The 27,922-nt window shown below is 40.9% G+C and overlaps 1 protein-coding gene across 3 annotated transcripts in view; it reads left to right on the plus strand.

Annotated features, from left to right (window-relative positions):
• slc39a9 (solute carrier family 39 member 9) overlaps positions 1-24,176 on the plus strand; it is a 58,303-nt gene extending 34,127 nt beyond the window's left edge. The window contains exons 3-7 of one of the 3 annotated variants that reach the window (XM_059952113.1): positions 3,254-3,442; positions 15,363-15,431; positions 16,933-17,018; positions 20,192-20,326; positions 23,106-24,176. In XM_059952113.1, coding sequence (XP_059808096.1) covers positions 3,254-3,442; positions 15,363-15,431; positions 16,933-17,018; positions 20,192-20,326; positions 23,106-23,333 — 707 coding nt within the window. In that variant the 3' untranslated portion in view covers positions 23,334-24,176. Of the gene's footprint in view, positions 1-3,253; positions 3,443-3,478; positions 14,107-15,111; positions 15,129-15,362; positions 15,432-16,932; positions 17,019-20,191; positions 20,327-23,105 lie in introns of those variants that run through there. The other 2 variants (XR_009508221.1, XR_009508222.1) reach the window with 2 other exon arrangements.
• The last annotated feature ends 3,746 nt before the right edge of the window (positions 24,177-27,922 follow it).

The raw sequence follows: 27,922 nt of genomic DNA on the forward strand, positions 1-27,922 counted from the left end.
ATTTCCCCGCATTTAATCCCTCTTGCTCTGTACCTCTCCTATATGTGTACCTGTTCAATATCATTACAATTGTACCTGCCTCTGCCATGTACTGTGATAGCTCATTCCATATATTCATTAACTGGTATGTGGTAAAAACTGCCTATAAGGTTCTGTTTAAATCTTTTGGACCAATGCCCTCTGCTTTTAGACTTCCCTAACCAGGAAAAAGATTGTGACAATACAACTTGAGTCTCTCTTGACTTTATAAACCTGTATAAGACCACTTCTCAGCCTTTTTTGCTCCACAGAAGCAAATCACAGCCACATGAATATTTTCTGCAGCCTTTCTAGCTTAATCAAATTATTCCTATAGTATGGAAACAAGAGTAGGTGGAGCTCGTCAGCCTGGGAAGGCAGGCCATCTAAGAGAGGGAAAACTCTGATTTCAAACCTCCGCTGCCTTGCAGCCATACTCACTCATGGGAAAGGCTTTGGGAGTAAACCCTGAGGACAAATCCGGAGCTGGAGTCCCTAAGGCAGTCCAACGTTGCCTTCAACCTTGCTCTGGCAACTCCTGCGACGTCACTGGCACCAAGCTGTATCGGCCCTTGCCCTTCCCTTAGACAACATCAGTGGTGTGGAGAGGGGAGACTTGCTACATGGGCAACTGTCAGTCTTCCATACAGCCTTGCCCAGGCCTGCGTCCTGGAGAGGACTTTCCAGGCGCAGATCCATCGTCTTGTGAGACTAACAGATGCCATCATGGAAACTACACACACCTATTAAACTAAAGACACTACAGAGGACAGTAAAAACAGTAGAGAGAGTCAGTGATCTTCCTCACCCCCTATTGTGACAGTTACCAGAAGTGTTGTAGATGAAGGGCCCAAAGTGTTGTTGAGTTTGGTTGTATATAAGTATAGTCAGATGACAGTGAACTGGAACACAATATTCCAGGTCAGTCTCTTGTGCCATGACATGACAGTTTCTGTATTCAGTGCACTGTCCGATGAGAGCAAGCATGCCACCTTCACCTTGTCTATCTGTGCTGCCACTTTCAGGAACTGTAGTTGTACCCCAGGGTGTCCATAATGTACTGGTTAGGCACAGGAGTACATTCAGCCAGAGACTCATTCCACCCAGATGTAACACTGAGCATCATAGGAAGTCATTCCTACCTGTGGCCATCAAACTTTACAACTCCTCCCTCGGAGTCAATAGGTTGGTCCTGGACTTATTTCCACTAGGCATGATTAACTTATTATTATTTAATTATTTATGGTTTTATATTGCTATATTTCTTCACTATTCTTGGTTGGTGCAGCTGTAATGAAACCCAATTTCCCTCGGGATCAATAAAGTATGTCTGTCTGTCACTGTTCAACGGTACTTCCAAATGCCCTGCCATTCACTGTCCGTGTCTTGCCTTGGTTTACACTTGGTCATGTCCTGGAGATTTATCCACCTTTGTACACCTCAAGACCACCAGCACATCCTCTTTCATATATGTTTCAGTTCATTACCATTCTTGTTCTGGATTCCCTAGCTTCCATGACTATCTTCACAGTGAGTGCACCAGAGTAATTAAACAGAGATCAAGTTGACTGTTTTATAGAATATCCCTGCTGAGTCTGATCTTCCAGATGTGTGTCGCTTAATTTTCCATCCTATTTCCACCCTGAATTCTTGGCTTCTGCTCTACATTTCTCCAATGATGCCCAGCATAATTTACACTAAACAAAGTAATTCAAGTCAGTGTCATTGTGTGTAGTTTTAATTAAAATGAAATGGCAAACCTGAGCAATTTACCAAAGCTACCAGATAATAAATGACAAATAGTCACTTTTGATGAAGCTCTTATCAGGACAAAAGGTTGTCTCTGTACTGAGTTTCTTTATTGCTGTTGAGAGGCACTGATTAAGTGGACAGTCAGAGGCTTTTTCCCACGGCTGAAATGGCTAACACAAGAAGGCACAGTTTTAAGGTTCGTGGAAGTAGGTACAGAGGAGATGTCAGAGTTAATTTTTTTTATGCAGAGTGTAAGTGCATGAAATAGGCTGCCGGCGATGGTGGCAGAGACGGATATGAAAGGGTCTTTTAAATAACTCTAATTAAAAAAATTAGAGGGCTATGGGTAACCCTAGGTAATTTCTAAAATAAGTAAATGTTCGAAACAGCGTTGTGGACTGAAGGGCCCGTGTCGTGCTGCACGACTTCTATGGTTCTATGTTCTATTAGTTTCTACAGCTCCTGAAAACAACCCTAGTTTCCTTTGTTTATACTTAATGAAAATCAAAGCCTGACAGGATGGAAGATCACTCAGCTCATCAAGTCTGCACTTGCTCAGAAAGAAATAACTGTTAGCTTCTTCCTTCTTGCTAGCCTTGCAGGTTCTTTCCTTTCCTTTCCAAGTATCAGTGAGTCAAAGGTGATGTAATGTGTACCTTGTACACTAATAGACAGTTTATTTAGAAAACATTGGGGGAAGCACAACTATTGGTCTCCCAATGAAGTGGCATCTTCTCCAGATAATTATATAGTGTATACCTGATTTGTACACATGAACAATCTCATCTTACAGTATTGTGGTCACCAGGCGTAATGGGTATTAATCAATTATTGCTTCTGTGACTGTGTTGTGTTGCCGTGATATCTTCCCTTTAAGTTGCTGCCCATTATCCTATTGTTGGTTAGTATTAAAGCTGCTTCTTCTAAAGTAGTGAATTCCCGATTGGAATATGGCTGCAATAGTGAGGATAGTTTTTAAAATGCTGAGCAGTAGGAACCCATTTCCTTGATTGTTGGATTACGCAGCCTTGGGATCTGATGCTATGCCTGCTACAGTCACAGAAGAGCTGAAGGATATGGCAGTCTTTTGACCTTTGTCACCTGTACTGTTGCGTACTCTAAACTATCATAGGGATTTCTGTAATTTGCAATGCTGATTGACTTGGAAAATTAAAGAAGGTATGGAAAAGGTTTATAAACTGACTTTTCAGATTCCCACATGCATGGAGAATTTTAATATTCTGCTTTTAGCTGTAGAAATTGGATTAATCAATCTCAAGTCTACATCTTTGATTCTAGTATTTTCCGCCTTCCGTTCCAGTTCTGATGAAGTGTCTAGGCCTGAAATGTTGACTGTTTATTCTTTTCCATGGACGTTGCCTGACTTGCTGAGTTCATCCAGCATTTTGTATGTGTTGCTCTGCTTTTCCAGCAGCTGCAGAATTGCTGTGTTACTGATTTAATTATTTATTTACTTTTTTAGATAAGCATCTCCATGGAGATGAAGTGGGGAAAGCAGAAGATCCATTGAAGACAAGACAGTCAGCAGAGACCAAACCCGATCAGGAGCATGTTACTTTGCATGCATACATTGGTGTTTCACTGGTCCTTGGATTTGTTTTTATGCTTCTAGTAGATCAGATAGGAAGCTCTCATGTACACTCCAGTGATGGTAAGAGCCACAAAACCTCAGTACTGCTCTGAGGAATGCAAAATGTCAATGTGATAGTCAACGTGCCTATAGTTATGCAATTTTTCTAGTTCCATGTTGCTCCTTGGAGGCTTCATGTTTAGTTTGTTGAGATCAGTCAAAAGATTAAAGAATGTCTTGCTAAGAAGCACTGGGACAAAGTTCAAAATCCAAGCTAATCAAGTGTAGCATCCATACTAAGCTGTTCCAATTCATCAATATTTCCAGGATACTTTTCATGAACAGACCTCCTCAGGTCTGTATTTTGACTTTCCAAACACAAACACCATTCCGTTATTGATTTACTCCAGTGTTTCAGATCATTGTCTTGTTGCATCATCCAACTTCTATTAAGCTTCAGGTGATGGACCACTGCACTGACATTCTCCTGTAAAATGTTTTGATACAATTTTGAATTCATTGTTCCCTTAATGATTGCAAGCTGTCCAGGCCCTGAGGCAGCAAATTAGCAAAATTAGCAGCAAAGGAGCATAATGCTCCTTCCACCATGCTTCACAATTGGGATGAGGTTTTGGTGTTGGTGTGCAGTGCCCTTTTTCCTCCACACATAACAGTGTGCACTTCTGCTAGAAAGTTCAACTTCTGTCTCATCTGTCTGCAGAAGATTGTTTCAAAATCATTGTGGAACATCCAGCTGGTCTTTTGCAAACTTGAGGCATGTAGCAATGATTTTTGTTTTGGAGTGCAGCAGTTTTAATAGTTTAACAGTTCCATTTAATATCAAAATTGTATACAATTGACATCCTGAAATTTACTTCCTTCACGGGCATCCATGAAAACAGAAGAATGCCCCAAAAAATGGATGACAGTTATATCTTAGAACCCCAAAGCCCCCCAGCTCCCCTCTCCCACGCACAAGCAGCAGCCAAGAAATGACCCCCCCACACCCGCACCCACTTACACAAAAAGCATCAGCACCTTCCACCCACCAAGTATGCAGTAAACACCATGATATGCAGTACAACAGAAACTAATTGTTCACCCAACAATTTGACCTGCCACAGCCTCTCTCCCTTAAAAAAAAGGGAAAAGGAGGTGTCCCCTTTCACAGTGGGGAGAAGGGGGGGCCATAAACAAAACAACGCGCTGATTATGGTGTTGGAAATCTGTCGCGTCATTATTACCCCGTAGATTCTGTGGGCTGCGAATCAGCAACAATCTCTCAATAACCAACGAGAGCACAGCTGACAGTTTGCCGTCTCAGACAGCTGATCTGCTGTTCCTGATAGAAACATAGAAAACAGTGCAATACAGGCCCTTCAGCCCACAAAGCTGTGCCTAACATGTCCCTACCTTAGAACTACCTAGGCTTTCCCCATAGCCCTTCTCTAAGCTCCATGTAGCCATCCAGGAGTCTCTTAAAAGACTATCGTTTGAGCCATGCCCTTGAGATATTGAAAGATGGCCACTGAGAGCATGTCCCATTAATGCAAAGAACTGAAGTCTGAGTGTAACTCCAGGTCAGGATCTTCAAGAGAACCCTATCCACCCTGAAAGTAAAAAGAAGAGACATCAAAGGTAGAAATTAAGTTGTTTTCATAGATGAACATGAAGGAGTTGCAATTTTGAGCCATCATGACTTCATCTCCGCCAATGGGGTTTCCTTCCATGCACATTCTTGTTGAGTGTTTCTCTTATAGTAGACGTGTTATCAGAAACGTTCGCAAGTTCTGGAGATTTTTGCAGGTCTTTTCCTGTTACCCTTGGGTTCTTTTTCACTCCTTTCAGTGTTGTACCTCTGCTCTTGGTGTGATCTTTGCAGGACTCCCACTCCTAGGGAGTGTACTAAATTTCCTCCATTTGTAGACTGTTTCTCTTGCTGTGGTCTAATGAACACTCGGCTCTTTAGAAATGCTTTTGTAGCCTTTTCCAGCTTCATGCATCTCTGTAATTCTTTTAAAGTTCTTCCTCTGAAAGTTATTTTGATCAAAGCATGGTGCACGTAAACAGATCTTTCTTGAGATGAGCAGGCTCTGTCAGTAACCTGATTTTAGTGTGTCTTTTTTTTTATATGGGACAGGGCACCTCTACAACCCACACCTCCAATCTCATCTCATCAATTGGAACACCTGACACCAAATAGCTTTTGTAGAAGGCATTACCCTAGAGATTCACATACTTTTTTGAACCCAGACTGTAATTGTTTAAATATTGATGAGAAGTAGTAGAATTGATTGTGTTATTAGTTCAGGCAGAATGTGTTTGGCTATTATTGTGACTTGGATGAAGATCAGACCACATTTTAACCATGTAACAATTACAGCACAGAAAGAGGTAATCTCGGCCCTTCTAGTCCGTGCCGAACATTTACTCTCACCTAGTCCCACTGACCTGTACTCAGCCCATAATCCTCCATTCCTTTCCTGTCCATATACCTATCCAATTTTACTTTAAATGACAATATCGAACCTGCCTCTACCACATCTACCGGAAGCCCGTTCCACACAGCTACCACTCTCTGAGTAAAGAAGTTTCCCCTTGTGTTACCCCTAAACTTTTGTCCCCTAACTCTCAACTCATGACCACGTCAACTTTATCTAACCCCCTCGTAATTTTAAATACCTCTATCGACTCCCCCCCTCAATGCTCCAAAGAATAAAGACCTATCTTGTTCAACCTTTCTCTGCAATTTAAGTGCTGAAACCCAGGTAACATTCTAGTAAATCTTCTCTGTACTCTCTCTATTTTGTTGACATCTTTCCTATAATTCGGTGACCAGAACTGCACACAATGCTCCAAATTCGGCCTTACCAATGCCTTGCACAACTTTAACATTACATCCCAACTCCTATACTCAATGCTCTGATTTATAAAGGCCAGTATACCGAAAGCTTTCTTCACCACCCCATCCACATGAGATTCCACCTTCAGGGAACTATGCACCATTATTCCTAGATCACTCTGTTCTACTGCATTCTTCAATGCCCTACCATTTGCCATGTATGTCCTATTTGGATTATTCCTACCAAAATGTAGCACCTCACACTTATCAGCATTAAACTCCATCTGCCATCTTTCAGCTCACTCTTCTAACTGGCCTAAATCTCTCTGCAAGCTTTGAAAACCTACTTCATTATCCACAATGCCAAGTTTCTTAGTATCATCTACATACTTACTAATCCAGTTCACCACCCCATCATCCAGATCATTAATGTATATGATAAACAACATTGGACCCAGTACAGATCCCTGAGGTACACCACAAGTCACCGGCCTCCAACCTGACAAACAGTTATCCACCAGTACTCTCTGGCATCTCCCATCCAGCCACTGTTGAATCCATTTTACTGCTTCAATATTAATACCTCACGATTGAACCTTCCTAACTAGCCTTCCATGCAGAACCTTGTCAAAGGCCTTACTGAAGTCCATATAGACAACATCCACTGCTTTACCCTCGTCAACTTTCCTTGTAACCTCTGCAAAAAGATTTCAATAAGATTTGTCAAACATGACCTTCCACGCACAAGTCCATGTTGACTGTCCCTAATCAGACCCTGCCAATCCAAATAATTATATACAGCATCTCTAAGATTACTTTGCATTAATTTACCCACCACTGACGTCAAACTGACAGGCCTATAATTGCTAGGTTTACTCTTAGAACCCTTTTTAAACAATAGAACAACATGAGCAGTAGGCCAATCCTCTAGCACCATCCCCATTTCTAATGACATTTGAAATATTTCTGTCAGAGCCCCTGCTATTTCTACACTTACTTCCCTCAAGGTCCTAGGGAATATCCTGTCAGGACCCAGAGACTTATCCACTTTCATATTCCTTAAAAGTGCCAGTACTTCCTCCTCTTTAATCATCGTAGTTTCCATAACTTTCTTACTTGTTTCCCTTACCTTACACAATTCAATATCCTTAGTGAATACCGAAGAAAAGAAATTGTTCAAAATCTCCCCCACCTCTTTTGGCTCCACACATAGCTGTCCACTCTGATTCTCTAAGGGACCAATTTTATCCCTCACTATCCTTTTTGCTATTAATATAACTGTAGAAACCCTCTGGATTTATTTTTGCCTTACTTGCCAAAGCAACCTCATATCTTTTAGCTTTTCTAATTTCTTTCTTAAGATTCTTTTTACATTCTTTATATTCCTCGAGCACCTCATTTACTCCATGCTGCCTATATTTATTGTAGATATCTCTCTTTTTCCAAACCAAGTTTCCAATATCCTTTGAAAACCATGGCTCTCTCAAACTTTTAACCTTTCCTTTCAACCTAACAGGAACATAAAGATTCTGTACCCTCAAAATTTCACCTGTAAATGACCTCCATTTCTCTATTACATCCCTCCCACAAAACAAATTGTCCCAATCCACTCCTTCTAAATCCTTTCGCATCTCCTCAAAGTTAGCCTTTCTCCAATCAAGAATCTCAACCCTGCATCCAGTCCTATCCTTCTCCATAATCATATTGAAACTAATGGCATTGTGATCACTGGACCCAAAGTGCTTCCCAGTACATACCTCCATCGCCTGACCTATCTCATTTCCTAACAGGAGATCCAACACTGCCCCTTCTCTAGTTGGTACCTCTATGTATTGCTGGAAAAAACTATCCTGCACACATTTTACAAACTCCAAACCATCCAGCCTTTTTACAGTATGGGCTTCCCAGTCTATGTGTGGAAAATTAATATCTCCCACAATCACATCCCTGTGCTTAAAACAAATATCTGCTATCTCCTTACAAATTCGCTTCTCCAATTCTCGCTCCCCATTAGGTGGTCTATAATACACCCCTATAAGTGTTACTGCACCTTTTCCATTCCTCAATTCCACCCAAAGAGTCTCCCTAGATGAGCCCTCTAATCTATCCTGCCAGAGAATCGCTGTAATATTTTCTCTGACGAGTAATGCAACAGCTCCCCCTCTTGTCCCTCCGATTCTATCACATCTGAAGCAACAAAATCCAGGAATATTTAGTTGCCAATCACACCCCTCCTGCAACCATGTTTTTATTTCCAGGTATCAATCCATGCTCTAAGCTCATCCACCTTTCTTAAAATGCTCCTAGCATTAAAATGAATGCATTTAAGAAATTCTCCACCTCTTACTCTCTGTTTATCTCTAACTGTGCAAACAATTTTACTATCCTATTTTTTCTTTCTTCTCCCATACATCTGTTCCTACACTCTGGTTCCCGTCCCCCCTTGTATCTAGTTTAAATCCACTGGAACCTCTCTAGCAAAGCGACCTGCAAGAATGTTTGTCCCCCTCCAATTCAGATGTAAACCATCCCACCAGAAGCCCTCCTTCCTGCACCATGTCTTCAGCTACGTGTTGATCTGCGCTATCATACTGTTTCTAAATCCACCTGCACGTGGCTGTGGTAGCAATCCTGAGATTGCTATCCTGGAGGTCCTGTCCTTTAACTTGGCACCTAGCTCCCTAAACTCACCTTTCAGGACCTCCTCAGTCTTCCTACCCACGTCATTGGTCCCTACATGGACCATGACATCCGGCTGCTCACCCTCCCTGTTGAGAATACTGAGAACTTGATCTGAGATATTACGGACCCTGGCACCAGGGAGGCAACAGACCATCCGGGATTCTTGATCTCTTATACAGAACTTCTTCCTGTCTGTCCCCCTAACTATCGAATCCCCTATCAGTACCTCCTTCCCTTCTGAGCTGAGGGTCCAGTCTCGGTGCCAGAGACACAACCACTGCAACTTGTCCCTGGTAGGTCATCCCCACCAACAGTATCCAAAACGGTATACTTATTATTGATGGGAATGGCCACAGGGGTTCTCTGTTCATTCTGTCTAATCCCCTTTTCTCTCCTGACAGTCACCCAGCGACCTGTCTCCTGACTCTTAGGGGTGATTATCTCCCTGTAACTCCTGTTTATTTCTGCCTTTGCCTCCCGAATGATCTGGAGTTCATCCAGCTCCAGCAAACAAGAACATGCTGTTCTTGTTAGGGTTGCCTGTGTCTTATCAGAAAAAGAAAATTACTCAAACTAGGCATAATGTCAATTCAAAAGTGGAGCAGTTGATCAAACCTTTATATAAGGGTGGTCAGTGACTGCATTAACAATTTAGTAACTCATCAGAAGTGGGAGTCAATACCAAAGCTTTAGGAGTAACGCAGTAGATGTTAAAAGCTATAATTTGGAACGATTTTAGTGAAGAGTCGAAGTAATACAATTAACAGTATTATTTTGTGTTATTTTGGGGGCTGTAAGGAGGTGAGAAAAGACTGAAGCATTACCAATAAAACTGATGACCTATTAAGCTGCAAAGAACTGCATTTGGTAGGAGCCATTCTATAGATGTGGCTGTAAATAGGATCTAGTTTCAGCATATTTGAGAGATAGTAATAATGGATTGGAGATGGTAATAGTGGATGGGATAAGAATAGCAGAAAGAAAGGATATTTGTCTGGAAGCATGGCATTTGGGATATGGTAGTCTGAGTGGAGGATTGGGGGAAGCAAGATTTCAATAAACAGAAAATTAATTAACAGATGAGAGTAGGTATAAGTGGTTCATTTTTGGTTTGGCAGGTTGCAAATAGTGGTGAACTGCCAGGACCTGTGCCAGGATCTCAGCTGCATAACGTTTTTTTTCCAAAATTACTGATGGTGCAACAATAACTATAAAGATAGTTGATGAGGCTGCATTGGAATTTTCACAGGTAGGTGGCAGATGGAATATAATACAGGGAGAACAGACTTCACTTTTACAAACTATGGAGACATAGAACTTGAAAAATTGGGTAACACTGGTGTTCAGATGCCCCTCGAGTGCTCTTGTACATACATCAATGTGTTAATGTCAGTATGTTGGTATGGTAAGTAATTAGAGTGAGGTAAACGTTATGAGAAGTCTGGAATTTAAAAATATGTTTTACTTGTATTTATATAGGACTTTGGTCTGCTTAGGTCCTTTTGCCCAGAAAAGGATATTCTTTCTTTTACGCAAGTGTAGCAAAGGTTAAAATGAGCCTGTAAAAACTCAAAGGATTACAGGCCAATCAATCAATCTGTGAAATTTTATCCTATAAATTTTGTTGCTATTTTCATGATATTTTTGAGAATAATTTGAGAAGGCGAAGCTATAGTTGGACATATCAATATTACAGTGGAGTAAAGGGAATTACAGAGGCATGAGGGAGGAGCTGGCCAGAATTGATTGATGCTCTGCCGTCATCCCTGCCAGTAGAATTTTCCAATGGTTGGAATACCTGGGAGTAATATGGAAGGCACAGGATATATACATCCCAAAGAGGAAGAAATGTTCTAAAGGCAGGATGACACAACCGTGTCTGACAAGGGAAGTCAAAGCCAACATAAAAGCCAAAGAGAGGGCATATAATAGAGCAAAATTAGTGGGAAGTCAGAGGATTGGGAAGCTTTTAAAAACCAATAGAAGACAATTTTTTAAAAGTCATAAAGAAGGAAAAGATTGAATATAAAATTAAGATGGCCAATAATATGAAAGAGGATACCAAAAACTACTTCAGGTCCGTGAAGTGTAAAAGAGAGGTGAGAATAGATATCGCACCACTGGAAAACAATGCTGGAGAGGTAGTAATGATGGGCAAGGAAATGGTGGATGAACTGAATAACTATTTTGCATCGGTGTTCGCTGTGGAGATACTAGCAGTGTGCTGGATGTTCGAAAGTGTCAGGATTACACCCTACCCTCGTTATATGCGGGGGATTCGTTCCTCGCAGTTGACGCATAGTATGGAAAAGGAATAATGTGAACAATTGTTTAAATGGAGAAAATAGGGATGCGTTCTGAAGGGCTTCCTAAATAAACTTTATCTGTAACTTATTCACATTTTCATACCAATTTGACACAAAAGCAGTACCACAGGGCAACATTTGTATTTCATCAATTTAAGCTAATATTCAACGTAATAGATCATAGAAAGTTAATGCAGTCCTTTCATCCTTTTTGTTTCGGCATGTGCTTCCAAAAAAGCCCAGTCTCGTCTGCATTAAACACCTGCTTTGGTATGATGCCTAACTCAGCTTTTGGGCCATTGAAGACAGAAACTGGTGAATTTATTATGGGGAACAAGGAAATGGCAGATGAGTTGAACAGGTACTTTGGATCTGTCTTCACTAGGGAAGACACAAACAATCTCCCAGATGTAATAGTGGCCAAAGGAACTAGGGTAAAGGATGAACTGAAGGAAATTTATATTAGGCAAGAAACGGTGTTGGATAGACTGTTGAGTCTGAAGGCTTATAAGTCCCCGGGACCTGATGGCCTGCATCCCAGGGTACTTAAAGAGGTGGCTCTAGAAATCGTGGACGCATTGGTAATCATTTTCCAATGTTCTATAGATTCAAGAACAGTTCCTGCTGATTGGAGGGTGGCTAATGTTGTCCCACTTTTCTAGAAAGGACGGAGAGAGAAAACAAGGAATTATAGACTGGTTAGCCTGACGTCAGTGGTGGGAAAGATGCTGGAATCAATTATAAAAGAGGAAATTACGACACATTTGGATAGCAGTCGAAGGATCAGTCTGAGTCAGCATGGATTTATGAAGGGAAAATCATGCTTGACTAATCTTCTGGAGTTTTTTGAGGATGTAACTATGAAAATGGACAACGGAGAGCCAGTGGATGTAGTGTACCTGGACTTCCAGAAAGCTTTTGATAAAGTCCCACATAGGAGATTAGTGGGCAAAATTAGGGCACATGGTATTGGGGGCAGAGTACTGACATGGATTGAAAATTGGCTGGCTGACAGGAAACAAAGTGTAGTGATTAACGGGTCCCTTTTGGAATGGCAGGCTGTGACCAGTGGGGTACCGCAAGGTTTGGTGCTGGGACCACAGCTGTTTACAATATACATTAATAATTTAGATGAAGGGATTAAAAGTAACATTAGCAAATTTGCTGATAACACAAAGCTGAGTGGCAGTGTGAAATGTCAGAAGGATGTTATGAGAATGCAGGGTGACTTGGACAGGTTGGGTGAGTGGGCAAATGTATGGCAGATGCAGTTTAATGTGGATAAATGTGAGGTTATCCACTTTGGTGGCAAGATCAGGAAGGCAGATTACTATCTAAATGGAGTCAAGTTAGGAAAAGGGGAAGTACAACGAGATCTAGGTGTTCTTGTACATCAGTCAATGAAAGCAAGCATGCAGGTACAGCAGGCAGTGAAGAAAGCTAATGGCATGCTGGCTTTTATAACAAGAGGAATTGAGTATAGGAGTAAAGAGGTCCTTCTGCAGCTGTACAGGGCCCTGGTGAGACCCCACCTGGAGTATTGTGTGCAGTTTTGGTCTCCAAATTTGAGGAAGAACATTCTTGCTATTGAGGGAGTGCAGCATAGGTTCACACGGTTAATTCCCGGGATGGCGGGACTGTCATATGTTGAAAGATTGGAGCGACTGGGCTTGTATACACTGGAATTTAGAAGGATGAGAGGGGATCTGATTGAAACATATAAGATTATTAAGGGATTGGACACACTGGAGGCAGGAAGCATGTTCCCACTGATGGGTGAGTCCAGAACTAGAGGCCACAGTTTAAGAATAAGGGGTAGGCCATTTAGAACAGAAGTTCGGAAAAACTTTTTCACCCAGAGAGTGGTGGATATGTGGAATGCTCTGCCCCAGAAGGCAGTGGAGACCAAGTCTCTGGATGCATTCGAGAGAGTTGGGGAGAGGGCAGGAACAGGGTACTGATTGTGTATGCAGCCATGATCACAGTGAATGGCGGTGCTGGCTAGAAGGACCGAATGGCCTACTCCTGCACCTACTGTCTATTGTCAGCTATCATAGCCTGCAACAGCAAAGGGCAGCGTTCAGCAGCTTCGTGGTCGGCACTAGCTTGCTCACCCCACACAGCTAAGTTGTGAAGCCTGTGACAATTAACAAACTTGGCAAACCATCTCCTACTTGCATTAAAGCTAACAATATCACGACGCTTCCTTGCTAGCCTCTGAACAAAGGCAACCATAAATTTCCAAAGCTTTCACACGAAGATGATCGGAACTGAGTGTTGATTTTTCTTTGTTTCATGCTCAATGTACAAACTCAACATTTTCTCCATTTTTTTCATAATCGGGTTACGCAATTTGGTAACAATCTTTGAAGACACTTGTGATGAATCAATCACTGCACTTTTTATTTTCTCAGCATTTTTCTTTGTTTCTGATCGTGGACTCACCCAGGCCGAGGTAACGTTCCAGAGCTGTGTTACCTTCACCTGACGCAGCCCTGTTTACAATTTCCAACTTTTTTTCAAATGTTAAAGCAGTTCTCTGCCGCTTGGCTGATGGCCCAGGACTTGACATAGGACGATTAGGAGACATAGTTAAATATTTCAAGCACAAGATCAGTGAACCGCAGGTAATAACAACGAAAGTTTAACAGCGCAAGATAGCAAATCCACATGCTGCCAAAACCCTTGCGAGACTGGCAGGAGTGAGGCTGAGGCGTGCGCAAGTGACTTGTATTGGTGGGAAGGCGGTGCTTCTCATCCCAGCAGCCTCGCATAACTGTAGTTTTGGACGCATATAAGGAGAAGTTGGTAGAAATAGGTTTGGCACATAACTGAATCCACATTGTCTGAAGACACATATAACGAGGATAGGGTTTAACGAGGAGAAGGTTCTTCAGAAACTGAAAGGTCTGAAGGTAGCTATCTGAGTAACTAACGTGTTTTTGTTCAAGTGGTACAGCAGGGTTGCAGCGTGTCTTGAAGGAAAAAATATTTTGCTGGTCAATTACAAAAAGGGTGCGGGTTATGGCTAGCAATGAGTGAAAAGATATGGGGGGGGGAATTGTCTGGAGGTACTGGGGCCACCACCTGTGTAAAGTTAGTTATCTAAAAGTGAATGAGTCACCTAGACCAGATGGTATACACCCCAGGGTACTGAAAGAGATTGAGGAGGCATTAGTTGTGATCTTTAAAGAATCAATGGATTCTGGCTTGGTTCTGGACAAATGAAAAATTGCAAATGTCACTCCAATCTTTAAGAAGGCAGAGAGGCAGAAGTAAGGAAATTCAAGGCCAATTAGTCTGACCTCAGTGGTTGGGGAAAATGTTGGAGTCAATTATGGTTTCAGGGTACTTGGAGGCACATGATCAGCATGGTTTCTGTAACAGAAAATCTTGCCTGACAGAGGAATTTGTGGTGAATCTGTGGAATTTGTTGCCACAGGCGGCTGTGAAGGCCAAGTCATAGGATACATTTAAGGCAGAGATTGATGGATTCTTGATTAGTTGGGGCATGAAAGGATATGGAGAGAAGGCAGGAGATTGGGACTGAGAGGGTAAATGGATCAGCCATGATTGAATGGTGGAGCAGACTTGATGGGCCAAATGGCCTAATTCTGCTCCTATGTATTATGGTCTTATTTAATAATAATTTCCTTTACAAACTCAATGTTATATATTGGTCTAAAAACTTTTACAGATGCATTTCATAGGCTAGTTAGTAAATTGGTCTGATATAATATACAACAGTAACAGATACTCTTCTAACAGAATGTTAGATCTTGCAGTTGTTCTATACAAATGAAAGATTCAGGGTGTTGAAAGACAGATTAATATTTTGTGTTTAATGGTTAATAAAGGTTGGTAATAACTTTGGGAGTTCCTAATCAGCATCAGAGCTACTAACGGTGTTTCTCTTCAAGTGGTACGTACGGCAGGGTTGCAGCGCGTCTTGAGGTGAGAAGCATTTTGCTGGTCATTTACGAAAAGGGTCAGGGTTATGGCTGCTAGTGAGTGGAAGGATATGGAAGTAAGTGGGGGGTGGGAATTGTGTCTGGAGGTAAAGGGACTATCAACTTTTAAGTTATTTAACTAAAACTGAATGTGAAGTTATTAACTAGTATGTTTAAATTCACAGGCAATGTTTGATTCTGTGTTTTTATTCCCTTTTAAGATCCTGAGGCTGCAAGAACAGCAAACACCAAGATCACCACCACGCTTGGCCTGGTGGTTCATGCAGCAGGTAATGTTCATGCTCTATGATAGCTTTAAAAGCACTGGGTCAGTGCTGCTTTCATTCTTTCTAAAATACTCTTTCAGGGATCCCTCCCAGATCTGTACTTAACATAGTAAGCAGTACTTTGATTAGGTCAAGTCACAAAGTCAATGTGCAACTAAAGTTGTTAATCTTCATTGCAAAAGAATGAAGAACAGTAAACTTGCTGTAATTAAATAAGGATTTGCTTGGAATACAGTATTCAGTTTTAGTCCCCTTCCCTAAAGAAGAGTAGACCTGATTTAATAGAGGCTCTCCAGTTTGACTTTTAGGAAGGATAAGGGAGCTGTATCATGTGGAGAATTGAATAAATACACCTATATTACCTTGAACGGAAAAATAGAAGTGGTCTCATTAAAACATAATTTTGAATAGCTTGGCCAAGGTGGAAGCTGAGGTAAGTATAGAGTTGGGGTCAGTCAGGGGTTAAGGAGCCCACCTGTATAAGTGAAATAAGGAACCTTTTTGCTGGAGGCAGATTCTCTGGCTCGGCTGGCAGTGAATCGTTAGTATGTTGAAGACCTGAGATGAGTGGGTTTGTTTGTGGAAGAATCTAATGACATCGGAAATGAGAGTAAATAAAGGAATATTTTCTATGTTCTTGGGCAACGTATATGTTGCTGCACCAGACTTTGGATTCCTGTTTTTATTACTGAAATCATAACACTCGATAATAGAGACTAAACAAGCATATCAGGCAATTGTCTCTATGCTAAGTGGGGGGGGGGGAACTTTCAGTTAGCGCCCCTTTTTGTCCATTGCCCTGCAAATAGGTGGGAGTTTTTTGCTGGGAAATACTGGGAGTCTCGTAAGTACTCTTAAGTCAAAACTAAACATATTCAAATTTAATTTTGGTAGTTAAAGATGAACAAATTTAGATTTGGGTGTTTTGGATTAATTAAGCACCACAGACTATAGTTTATTGTTACACCTAAGTAACTATAATGTGCTCAGTGCTCCAGTAAATACTTTTGTTACATTTAATTTTTTTGTGTAATGCACCTTGAGAAGTTGCAATTTTCTCTGTCCTTGTAAGGCCAGTACCTTTTCTGTTTTGTTGCTATGTGGGACCAGTGGAGTCTAGTTGCAGATTGATTCTCTATCTGGATGAAACTCTACTGACTGAGACCTTAATCTTTTTAGAATGTAAATCAGGGTTCTGAAAAAGACAAACATGATAGTTTATTTAGTTTAATTAAGAATAACGTCATTTATGTAAGGATATGATTTTAACCCATTGTTTCCTTTCTGCTTATTAACCTCATATCAGAATTCTAAGTAGTCTATGTACAGTAACCCATTGACACTCAGTGATGTATTCTGCAATAAGTAGCTTAGTTGAGCAAGCTGAAAGAACAATAATGATTTGTCTTATTCCCATTGAAGGGAGTAATTGGATAGAACTCAGCAATTCTCTCTCCTGTATTTCCCTATTGTAATAGGCCTCATCTATTCCTTTCCCTTACAGCGGATGGCATTGCGTTGGGTGCAGCAGCTTCTACGTCACAGACGAGTGTACAGTTGATTGTATTTGTAGCTATTATGTTGCACAAAGTAAGTTTTGGAAAACTGGATTTCATTTATTACTGCATTGCATATGAGGGTTTGAGAAATGTTCAGTGATCGGGTCTAGTAAATCATATCAAAGGAAAAATGGATACATTAATAAAGTGGACTGGCAATTCAGTGACCTGATTTAAATGGTTATGGTGTTACAGGATTTGCCGGTAGCCTGTGCGGAGGTGGTGTACAGATCTACTAGGTAAATTAAAATGTAAAGGTTGTGGATTATTTAAGTGATGAGTGGAGGGTTACCACAGAATGGAAAAGCAGGATATTTACTTAAGTGAAAGAAACGTTAATGTTAGTATTGGAATTTACACCACAATGTACGCAAGTTAAGAGGCAAATAGGAGGGCAAGTGATGTGTGACCACATTGAGAACCACTGTCTCGAAGTATTAATAGATTGCTACTGAAGTGTCCTGCACTCCACTGGTGCACGTATTGCTCCACCGCTTGTACATATTTAATTCTGCAAGCTTTTCTCATGCACTCTACTGGTTTGCACACGTTTGATCTTTTGACTGGTGCACCGCTGCATTTATATATTTTTCTTGATACTCTACCAGCTTGCACGTTTAATCTCCTGGCTTGCACGTAGCTGTACGGCTTGTGTTTCTCTTTTACAAATCTGATTTACAAAATAGTAACAGAGTAATTCCTCACTCCTAATTCTCATTGTGATGATGTTGAAGCCAGAACTAAGATTTCTCTCAGACAATTTGGAACTTGAAATTCTTACCCCATTTATTGCATGCTAACAATTCCACTTTGCCTTTGATTGGCTTCAAGTCCTAAATCTTTGTAACCATGCTTGCCGACTCTGCCAATTGTTACATTTTAATGTTTTAATCCAAGGTTCTTTGAAAAGTCTGGAAAGAGGTACAAAACTTGTTGCTTCACGATTATTTTATTAAGTGTTGTTAGAACAAAGAAAAATTGAGAGGGATAGTGACAGGTCTACGAAACAGATGGAGAAAGGGACTAAGATTAAGATGGTGGTTAGTTATTTTATACACATCTATCCATTCAACTTCGTAGATGGGAGTAAATCAATGAGAGCACTTATTCAAATACTGCAGAACAAAGACACTTCCAGAGCTTTCCAGAGCTATACTTTCTATAGCCACAGGGGGACATAATTTGTTACATGTATGTAAGTAATTACAGTATATAAAATACAAGCAGATAATTGTCAGACTGCAAAGAAAATAACAATTGAACAGTCTAATCTAAGAATTAAACAGTCCAATCCAACAATATGGACTTTATTCAGGTCTATATAGATTTCCTCCTAACGTCGCATATAGCAGATTTGGTTAGTTGGGTCTCATGGGATTCATGGGGAGCTAGTGCTAGATAGAGGATTCAGGATTGGCTTGATAGGTAGAGGGTGATGTTTGAAGGCCTGTCTTCTGACTGAAGGTCTGAGTCTGTGTTGCGACCTCAGTTACTCATTATTTGTGTAATGATTTGGAATGTAATGGATGTACATTGCCCAGTTAGCAAGTTTGTTGATGATACTAAATTAGAGGGTCTTGTTGATGGTGAAGCAGGTTACAATGAATTGCCAAGAGATCCTGATCAGTTAGGGAGGTGGCTGAAGAATGCTAAATGGATTTCAGCTCGGATAAGTGTAAGATGATGCATTTTGGGCAGTCAAACCAGGATAAGGTCAATACAATGAGTGGCACAACACTGATAAATGATCATAGTTGGGAGCTCAACATACAAGGGTACACATTGTATTGAAAGGACAGGCAGGTAGACAGTGGGATGGGGCGACACAGGATCGGGAGACGTAGAATCCTGGTGGGTAGAGTTAAAAAACTGCAAGGGGTAAAAGATCTTAATGGGGAGTTGTATACAGGTCTCTGAACAGTAGCCAGGACATGGGATACAAATTACAATGGGAGATAGAACATGCATGAAGGAAGGCAATGTACAATAGTCATGGGGATTTTGATATACAGGTAGATTGGGGAAATCAGGTTGGTGTTATGGAATAGAGGGACTTGCAAGTTCAAGTGCACAGTTGCTAAAGGTGGCCACACAAATAAAAATGATGGTGAAGCCATTCAGCATGCTAGCCTTTGTCAGTCAGGGATTTGAGTTTAGGCGTAGGGATATTATGTTGCAATTATAAATTGATGGTGAGGCTGTACTTGGAATATTGTGCACAGCTTTCAAAGTTCAAAATAAATTTACTACCAAAGTACATTTATGTTACTGTATATTACCTTGAAATTTATCTTTTTGCAGGCATTTGTAGGTTAAAAACAAATTGCAATGGAATTTTAATAAAGCTATACATAAACTGATAAACAGCCAATATGCAAAATAAAACAAATCGTCCAATTGAAAATAAGAAAAAAAGAACATGAGTTGTAAGAGTCCTTGAAAGTAAGTCTGTACCTTGTGGAATAAGTTCACAGTTGTAGTAAAGTTATCCATGCTGGTTCAGGAGCTGGATGGTTGTAGGGTAATAACTGTTCCTGAACCTGTAGTGTGGGACCAGAGGCTTCTGCCCCTCCTTCAGCTACCCTGTTATAGGAAACACATTGTTAAGCTGGAGAGGGTGCAGAAGAGATTAATGAGATGGTTCCTGGACAAGAGAGCTGAGTTATAGGGAGAGGTTGACCGTGGTGGATCTTTATTCCCTGGAGTGCAGGAGAATGAGGGGTGACTTCAAAATGTTTATAAAATCATGAGCGATTATGGATAAGGTGAACAGCCAGAGTCTTTTCCTCGTGGTTAGGAAAAAAAAGGGGAATACAGATGCAAGATAAGAGAGAGGTTTCAGAAACATGAGAGGTACCTTCTTCACACAAAGGATAGTGAACAGCCAGAGGAAATGGTCAAGGCTGGTACACTGCAATATTTAAATTGCGACTGTATAGGTATGGAGAAGAGGATCTTGGAAGGATATGAGCTGAACACTGGCAATTAAGACGATCAGGGACAAGTTCTGTTTCCATTCTGTAATACTCTGACCATACGTGTTGTATGCACAATTTGTCCTGTGTCCTCTGAGTTGTACCGACACTGAAGCGCTCTGGGTGTGCTTTGGGCACAAGGTTAGATGGGAAATCTCATGATTCATGTGAAGTGTGCAGACTGTTTAATGGTGTGCTGCAATGACCGTGTTTTTCCTCTCTGCTTTAGGCTCCAGCTGCTTTTGGTCTGGTTTCTTTCCTCATGCATGCAGGGCTCGAAAGGAATCGAATTAGGAAACACCTACTGGTATTTGCTTTGGCAGCACCATTGCTCTCCATGGTCACTTACTTGGGCCTGAGTAAGGTACGTAATACTTTTCTGAAAGAAACTTGGTATTTATATAGCACTTTATCACTATAATTTTCTTAAGCAGTACACTAAAAAAAATCACAATGATTGACTTTTGTAAGTCAGCAGCATACATCAATAGTGAATGATTAAATGATCAAGGTTTAATACGTTTGTAAAATTATTGATCAAGACACAAGAAATACATTTTACTTGTTCTGCACTGAAACCTTTACTATCAAATCAGGTTCATTATCACTGACATCATAAAGGTTATTATTTTGTGGCAGCAGTACAGTGCATGATAAAATTATAAGTTTAAAAAGTAAATAACTAGTGCAAAAAGGAATAAGGAATCTGTGTTCATGAGTTCATGGGCTGTTTAGAAATCTAGTGAAGGAAAAGAAACTGTTCCTAAAACACTGAGTATAGGTTTTTAAGCTTCTGTATCTCCTTCCCAATGAATAGTAATGAGAGGTGGGCATGGCCCAGATGGTGAAGGTCCTTAATGACAGATGTTGCCTTCTTGAGGCACTGCCTCTTGAAGATGCCCTTAGTGGGTAGATTGTACCTGTAATAGAGTTGGCAGAGTCTACAACGTTCTGCAGCCTCATTTTATCCTGTGCTTTGGAGGTACCATTCCGGGCTGTGACGCAAGCAATCAGAATGGTCTCCACTGTACACGTAGAGAAATTTGCAGGAGTCTTTGGTGACATACCAAATCTCCTCAAACTCCTGATGAAGGAACAGAGACTTTTGGTCTGACGTGTGATCCAAGATTGGGGCATGGCTGACTGACCTGCACTCTGTACTCTCGTGGGATTGTCAATTTAGATTATGCAGTAGGACTTTGACCTTCTGTTAAAGTACATGAACAGATGGTTCCTGGCTGAGAGTTTGGAATGCTTCCAAATGAGCCAGGCTATCAAGTGGTTAATCAAAACTATTGTTGATCTGTTATAAAAGTATAACAAGTGAAAGAACGTTAAACCATGGGATTCACATATCAGATCACTGCAGAAGATTGTGTTATTGTTTAAAATGGTGAGACTTCTCTGTTTAACTGGAGTGCCATGATTCTGAGCAGTGAGAGGAAGCTCAATTGATATGTGTTAACATTTTCATTAGTGTTGGGAGCTTTTGTCCCCAAGTAAAATGGACCTTGACATTACCTTTCATCTAATTCTGCCCTTCACCTCTTGCTGGGCCACAGATTTATGCTTTGTGTAGCTGGGAAGGCTGCCAATATTTCAAACTATTGTAGATGTGAGTATGTGCTGTGATTGTGCAACATCACAGCCAACTGTCTCACATGCTTTCTGGCAGGGATAGAAATGAAGGCACATTGTCCTGGGAAACCCTGACTATTTGCAGCCATTGGATTACTTTGTGAAGTGTATGTATTATTTGATGTGCATAGACATGTCAGACAACATTCCCAAATTTCCAGTGATGCAGTTAATCGGTGTATTTAGTGATGGGTGGTTGAGTGAATGAGTTTGGCATGGATTCTGGGAAACTTTGTGAGTGGTGAGTTAAATGTCTGGAATTTTAATTCCCATCTGATTATATAACCAGGCCTTCAATTTAACTCATCTTAGATTAGGAGAATGGGCAAAGAAGTGGCAGATGGAATAGAGCATTGGGAAGTCTGTAGTTATGCACTGTGGTAGAAGAAATAAAAGCTTAGTCTGTTTTCTAAATGAGAAGAAAATTCAGAGAACAGAAGTGCAAAGGGACTTGAGAGTTATCGTGCAGGATTCCCTAAAGGTTAACTTGCAGGTTGAATTGGTGGTAAGGAAAGCAAATGTAATGTTAGCATTCATTTTGAGAGGACGAGATTATAAAGGCAAGGATGTAATGTTGAGGCATTGCAAGGCATTGGTCGGACCGCATGTGGAGTATTGGGCCCTTTACCTTGGAAAAGATGTGCTGGCTTTGGAGAAGGTGCAGCAGACTGATAGGGTTTAATGTATGAGGAGCACTTGATGGTTCAGGCCCTGTACTCGCTGGAGTTTAGAAAAATGTGGGTGAATCTTATTGAAATCTATCAAATATTGAACGGTCTAAACAGAGTGGATGTGGAGAGGGTGCTTCCTTAACTGGGGAAGTCTAGGAGCAGATAGCACAGCCTCAGAACAGATGGACATTCCTTTAGAACAGAGATGAGGAATTTCTTTAGCCAGTGGTTGGTGAATTTGTGGAATTCATTGCCACAGACAGCTGTGGAGGCCAGGTCATTGAGTATATTTAAAGCAGAGCTTGATAGGTTCATGATTAGTAATGGTATCAAAGGCTACGGGGAGAAGGCAGGAGAGTGAGATTGAGAGAGATAATAAATTAGCTGTGATGGATAGCAGAGCAGTCTCAATGGGCTGAATGGCCTATTCTGCTCCTATGTCTAATGGTGTTATGAACAATTGCTCCTCTAACGGTGTAGCATAAATTCAGTGTTATACAGGAGCATTAATGAAGCAGTAGCTACATTAGTGAAAATTCAGCCTCAGTAGAACCCAGACTAAAGGAAGGAGGACGATACGTTGCTATTTATACCAACAATCTCCCCACTACTCTAAATCCAGATGAAAGATCTCAACCTGAAATGTCAACTGCCTATTTCCCTCTTCAGCTGTTTCCTGACTACACAATTTCCTCCAGCAGCTTGCATTATTTTTTAACCCTTTGGACCTTTGTTGTGAAAGTAGTTTTGAGAATTGAACATTGTACTGTGAGTTGCACTCCATGCAAAGTTAATCCTAATGTGTTTCCTTCTCTTCAATATTTGCTTTTGCAGAGCAGTAAAGAAGCACTTTCAGATGTGAATGCCACTGGAATTGCCATGCTGTTTTCAGCAGGAACTTTCCTTTATGTAGCCACTGTGCACGTGCTTCCAGAGGTGGGTGGCACCAGTCACAGTCACAAAGCAGAGTCAGGTGGGAAGGGACTCAGTCGACTTGAGGTTTGCACCCTCGTCCTGGGCTGCTTGATCCCATTGGTACTGTCGGTGGGTCACCAGCATTGACCAGCAGGAATCTGGATAACAAGGGTCTGTCAGCAGTCTGGCAGGAACACTACATTCTGACACATTGCCTTTTCATTTATTTTTCCTCATGAAATTCAGAGTGAACTAGATTGGAAGTGAAATTGTAAATACATTGGGAGGAATCCTGGCAAAGTAGCCATTTTGAAAAGTAAGTTTTGTTTAATGTATTGACAGAAATCTCTGAACTTGTTTCAACTAATGGGAGAATGTAACTTAATTCAAATAGTGTCTGATTACAAAGGATGAAGCGCAGGCACTTACCAAATTAACAGTGAATTTGGGATTGCATTAGAGATAATCCAGGATGAAGGAATTAACGCAGGGTTTATGAATATGTGAAATCATTTTTACTGGATTTTATTCTTAAGTGTACAGTCTTAAATGGTTTGTTAGCCTGTAAGCTTGGTGCCTGCTAGTTCAATGTCTGTGTTTAAATGATAGGATTTTGACAGGCTAATGTATTTGAGAAGAATTTTTTTGTTGAAAGTGCTTTGTTAATGTATATGGGGTAAGGAAATAAAACAAAATAAACTGTCTGAATCTTTAATTTTAATGATCAAGCATATCATACAGTGGTAGACGGGTGTAAGATAACAAAATGTTTCCTAGATCCATAGAAGTGGAATACTACGAGTGAAATACCGTTGTTATGATTTTGCTGGCTTGTGAATATTCATTGTTCAGTTGCTTCAGGTAAACTGAAATCATTCCATGGACAATGGCCTTATTTTTCCAACTCTTTGTACACATTAACAGATCTTGCAGATTTTTTTTTGTTTTTAAGATGTACATGATAAATAAATAATTTTTAATAAGTGGTCATTCTTTGTTCTGCACAACTTTTCTTTTATCCCATCTCTTTATAAAGATCTCTTTAAACTGGAAAACATTCTACCTTGACCTCTTCTCCACAAAAACAACAGGAAGGTAACAACAATTCCTTTGAAACCTCAGGGGACTATTGAGCAGATTTTGCTGAGCTACCTCTTTGAAAGAACTATTCATTGGTAAATTCTGGAGTCGTTCAGTATAGAAACAGACTCTTCGGCACACTATATCCAATGAGCAGTTATTTAAATAGCAAATCAGCAAGGAATAGGCCCTTCTGGCCCTTTTGAGCCTCACCGCTGCAGTAACCCGTAACAAACCTCATTTAACCTGAACCTAATCTCGGGATGTTTTACAATGACTAACAAGTGAACCATCTTTGGTGGGAGGAAACTGGAGCACCTGGGAAAACCCACACATTTCAGGGAGAGGACATACAGAGGAATGGCACAGGAATTGGAACAATGAATTCTGGAATGGCCTGAGGTACAACAGTGTTGCACTAACCACTACACTACCGTGGTGCTTTAACTCTATCTGTAGCAGTCCCAAGCACAGCAGATTCTGCAGGTGCTGGAAATCTTGAGCAACATGCACAAAATTCTGGTGGAACTTGGCAAGTCAGGCATATCTATGGATTGAGTAAACAGTTGACTAACTTATTGAATTCCTCCAGCATGTTGTGCACGTTGCTATAGAAGTTGCATTTTCCTGCATTTAGCCCACATTTTCAATGCCTTGGTGATTTCAGTGCTACCTATTAGGCTTGTTACTCAATTGTCCTGTTCCTTTTGCACTGTAGTCCTGCAAATTTCCTGCCTCACCCCGCCCCCAGATATTTATCCAGTTCCCCTTTAATACTGGGAAGGGAATCTACTTCCCAATCCTTGTGGGATGAGCATTACAGATCCCAGGACCAGGAGAGTTTAAAAATATTGCACTACCATCACTGTCAATCATCTTCAGTGTCTCTTCTGGTAAATGCTGCTTCTGCTTGTAAAAATTCAAAACCTTTGTTATTTTTACTGCTTTTTTTTTGCTTTTATTAGCTATTGACTACATTATCTTGTTTTATCTTAAAACACTCAAATCAGCCTGACTAAATGAGTTAAAGTGTCAAGTACAAGGACCGTTGCCCTTTCATCTTGAAGCCCTCCACGGTCAGGGTTGACCATAGATTTTTCATTCCAGCTATCTACATGATACACAAGCCTGGGCAGTCCGATTATGGAGAGCAAGCTGTTGCTCATGTAGCAGGTTTCCCCCTCTCCACAAAGCTGCTTGAATCCAAAAGAATGCTAGAGACTGATACAGTTTGGCACCAGTCACATCACAAGAGTTATCAGTCCACATTAAACTCAACATATGACTGCCTAAGGGTCTCCAGTTGTGGGTTACTTGTGAATCGTTCCCTGTCAGTAGGTACAACCATAATGCAGTGGAGGTTTGAGATCAGAGTTTTTCCTTCTAGATGAGCCCCTCATTCCCTGGGAGATTGGTTTTAAAATGCCAATAATCCGCCTTTGCCCCTTCTGTCAGTAGAAACAGTTCCACTGGGCTTATAAGCAACACGTGAAGGTCAGAAGCTGGACTGGGTTGCCAGGCTATTTGAGACGCACTCCATTAGACCCATTTGATAGGTAGTGGGAGTGTGTCCCCATTACCACCCTGGCTATAACAACCTTAAGGTAACACCTTTTCATATGGTTTTGATGGAATTACACTTCTGGATATGATTAGTGGATAGGTCTTTTTGTTTTTCATCATCCTTCAGACTCCTACATATGCCTCTCTGCTAGAATGTTTGAGCCAAGTTCTGCATTAGCCAGACCATTTCTGTCTAGTTTCCTTATCCACATACATATTGTTTACCAAGCAGTAATTCTAAACAAGAACTCAAAACAAAAATCAGAACTGAAAAAGTGTGCTCTATTGCAGGCATTCTAACTTGATGCAAAACATTCCTTGATAAAAAGCAGACACACAGAATTGTGTGAACATTCAAAAGCAACTCTGCATTTTAATTTTGCTTATGGAGATGGAGCTACTTGGACCCCAAGTGACCGTGTCAGTGATGTGGTTTGTCAATCTGAATTGTGGGTGAATTCTGTCATATGTACAAATATTGATCATTCAATGTTCTGATTTTAAAGTCCTAACAGCTATGTTCTGTGGGAAAAAATTTATATCATTTGCTCAGTCTTCTATCCTTTCAGATAAGGTACATGAGGCAAAATGTTTAATTACAGCTGAAACTACACGGTGAACAACAGGATACCAGCATGTTGAGGAACAGACGGCCACCGTACAAGTTCAAGGATCCCAGAAGCTGGTGATAGATAAACTGGTGACGAAAGAATACAGGATACTTGCTTCTTGAGTTGTGGCATAAGTACAGGAAGGTTATAGTACACTTTATAAAACATTAAGACCAAATCTGAAATATCGTGCAGTCTGATCACCATTCTGTTTATTGAGATCAATAGATTTCTGAATATTTAGAGAATTAATTGATATAAGCTAATAGAGGAGAGTGGTTCTGAGGTAGAAGAACAGCTACAATTGTACTGAATGGCTGAGCAGGTACAAGAAGATGAATGCCTCACTAACTTGCCCTGTTAAACAACATTAATGATTTGATAATGTCTTTATGATGTTGACAGTTGAATATTGGTGGACACAGGGAACAATTCCTTTGCTTCGAAATAGTGTTGTGGAAAGTATTGTGAGCATTCCTGCCAAAGGGTTTTGGCCTGAAATGTCAACTGTGCTTTTTCCCCGTAGATGCTGCCTGGCCTGCTGAGTCTATCCAGTATTTTGTGAATATTGTGGAAAGTATGCTCTCCTGGTACACCTCATTGATATTTCATTCCCTGTGCCAATGATAGCAGGTTATATTCATGCTGCTCATTTACTGTGACAAGATATCCCAAAACAAAATGTGACTAAGGTAAATTACCAAAGTTTGATCAAAGGTGTTTTAGGGAGTCTGGTAAAGGAGCAAAGAGAAGTTATAGGTGCAAATTTCAAAGACGTTACGCAGGTACATCCACTGACTCCGTTTACAGACTCTGTATCCTGATTGTAGATGCTGTATGTATAGGGTTGGTGTGTTCACCTTGTGTCTGTGTGGGTTTCCTCCTGGTGCTCTTTCCTGCCACATTCCAAAACCATGTGGTTAATTTCCCACTAAATTGCTCCTAATGTGTGGGTGAGTGGTATAAGCTGCTGAGACCGTGCTAAGAATCTTATTTTTATAATGGGATTTTTGTAAAGGGATATAAGAAACCGCAGGTGTAGGAATACAGAACAAGAACTTGAAGAACTCAGTGAACCGAGCAGCAACCGTGGTGGGGAAAGGATAGTTAACATTGCAGGGTGGGACCTTTCCATCAAGACTGAGTGTGGCGGAAAGAACAGCCATTATACAGAAATGAGAGGGACTGGTGAGACAGGCTGAAAGCAAGTGGATAGGGAAGTGTTGAGACTGACCATATTTCTGTTCCTGTGTCTGTCTTAGGGTGCAAGTGGAGATAGATAGGGAGGAATGGGAAAGTGTTGACACTGTGGGTGTTAGGTGGAGACAGACTAGGGAGAAATGGGGAAGTATTGAGATGCAGGATAGTAACTAGTGGGTGAAGACAGAAAAGGGAGGAATGGGGAAGTGTTGAGGGTGAGGATGGAAGGTGGTGAGTAGAGACAGACTGGAGGATGGGGTAGTGTTGAGATTGGGGTGGTAG

Source organism: Hypanus sabinus, chromosome 2 (genome assembly GCF_030144855.1).
Source record: "Hypanus sabinus isolate sHypSab1 chromosome 2, sHypSab1.hap1, whole genome shotgun sequence".
NCBI lineage: Eukaryota > Metazoa > Chordata > Chondrichthyes > Myliobatiformes > Dasyatidae > Hypanus > Hypanus sabinus.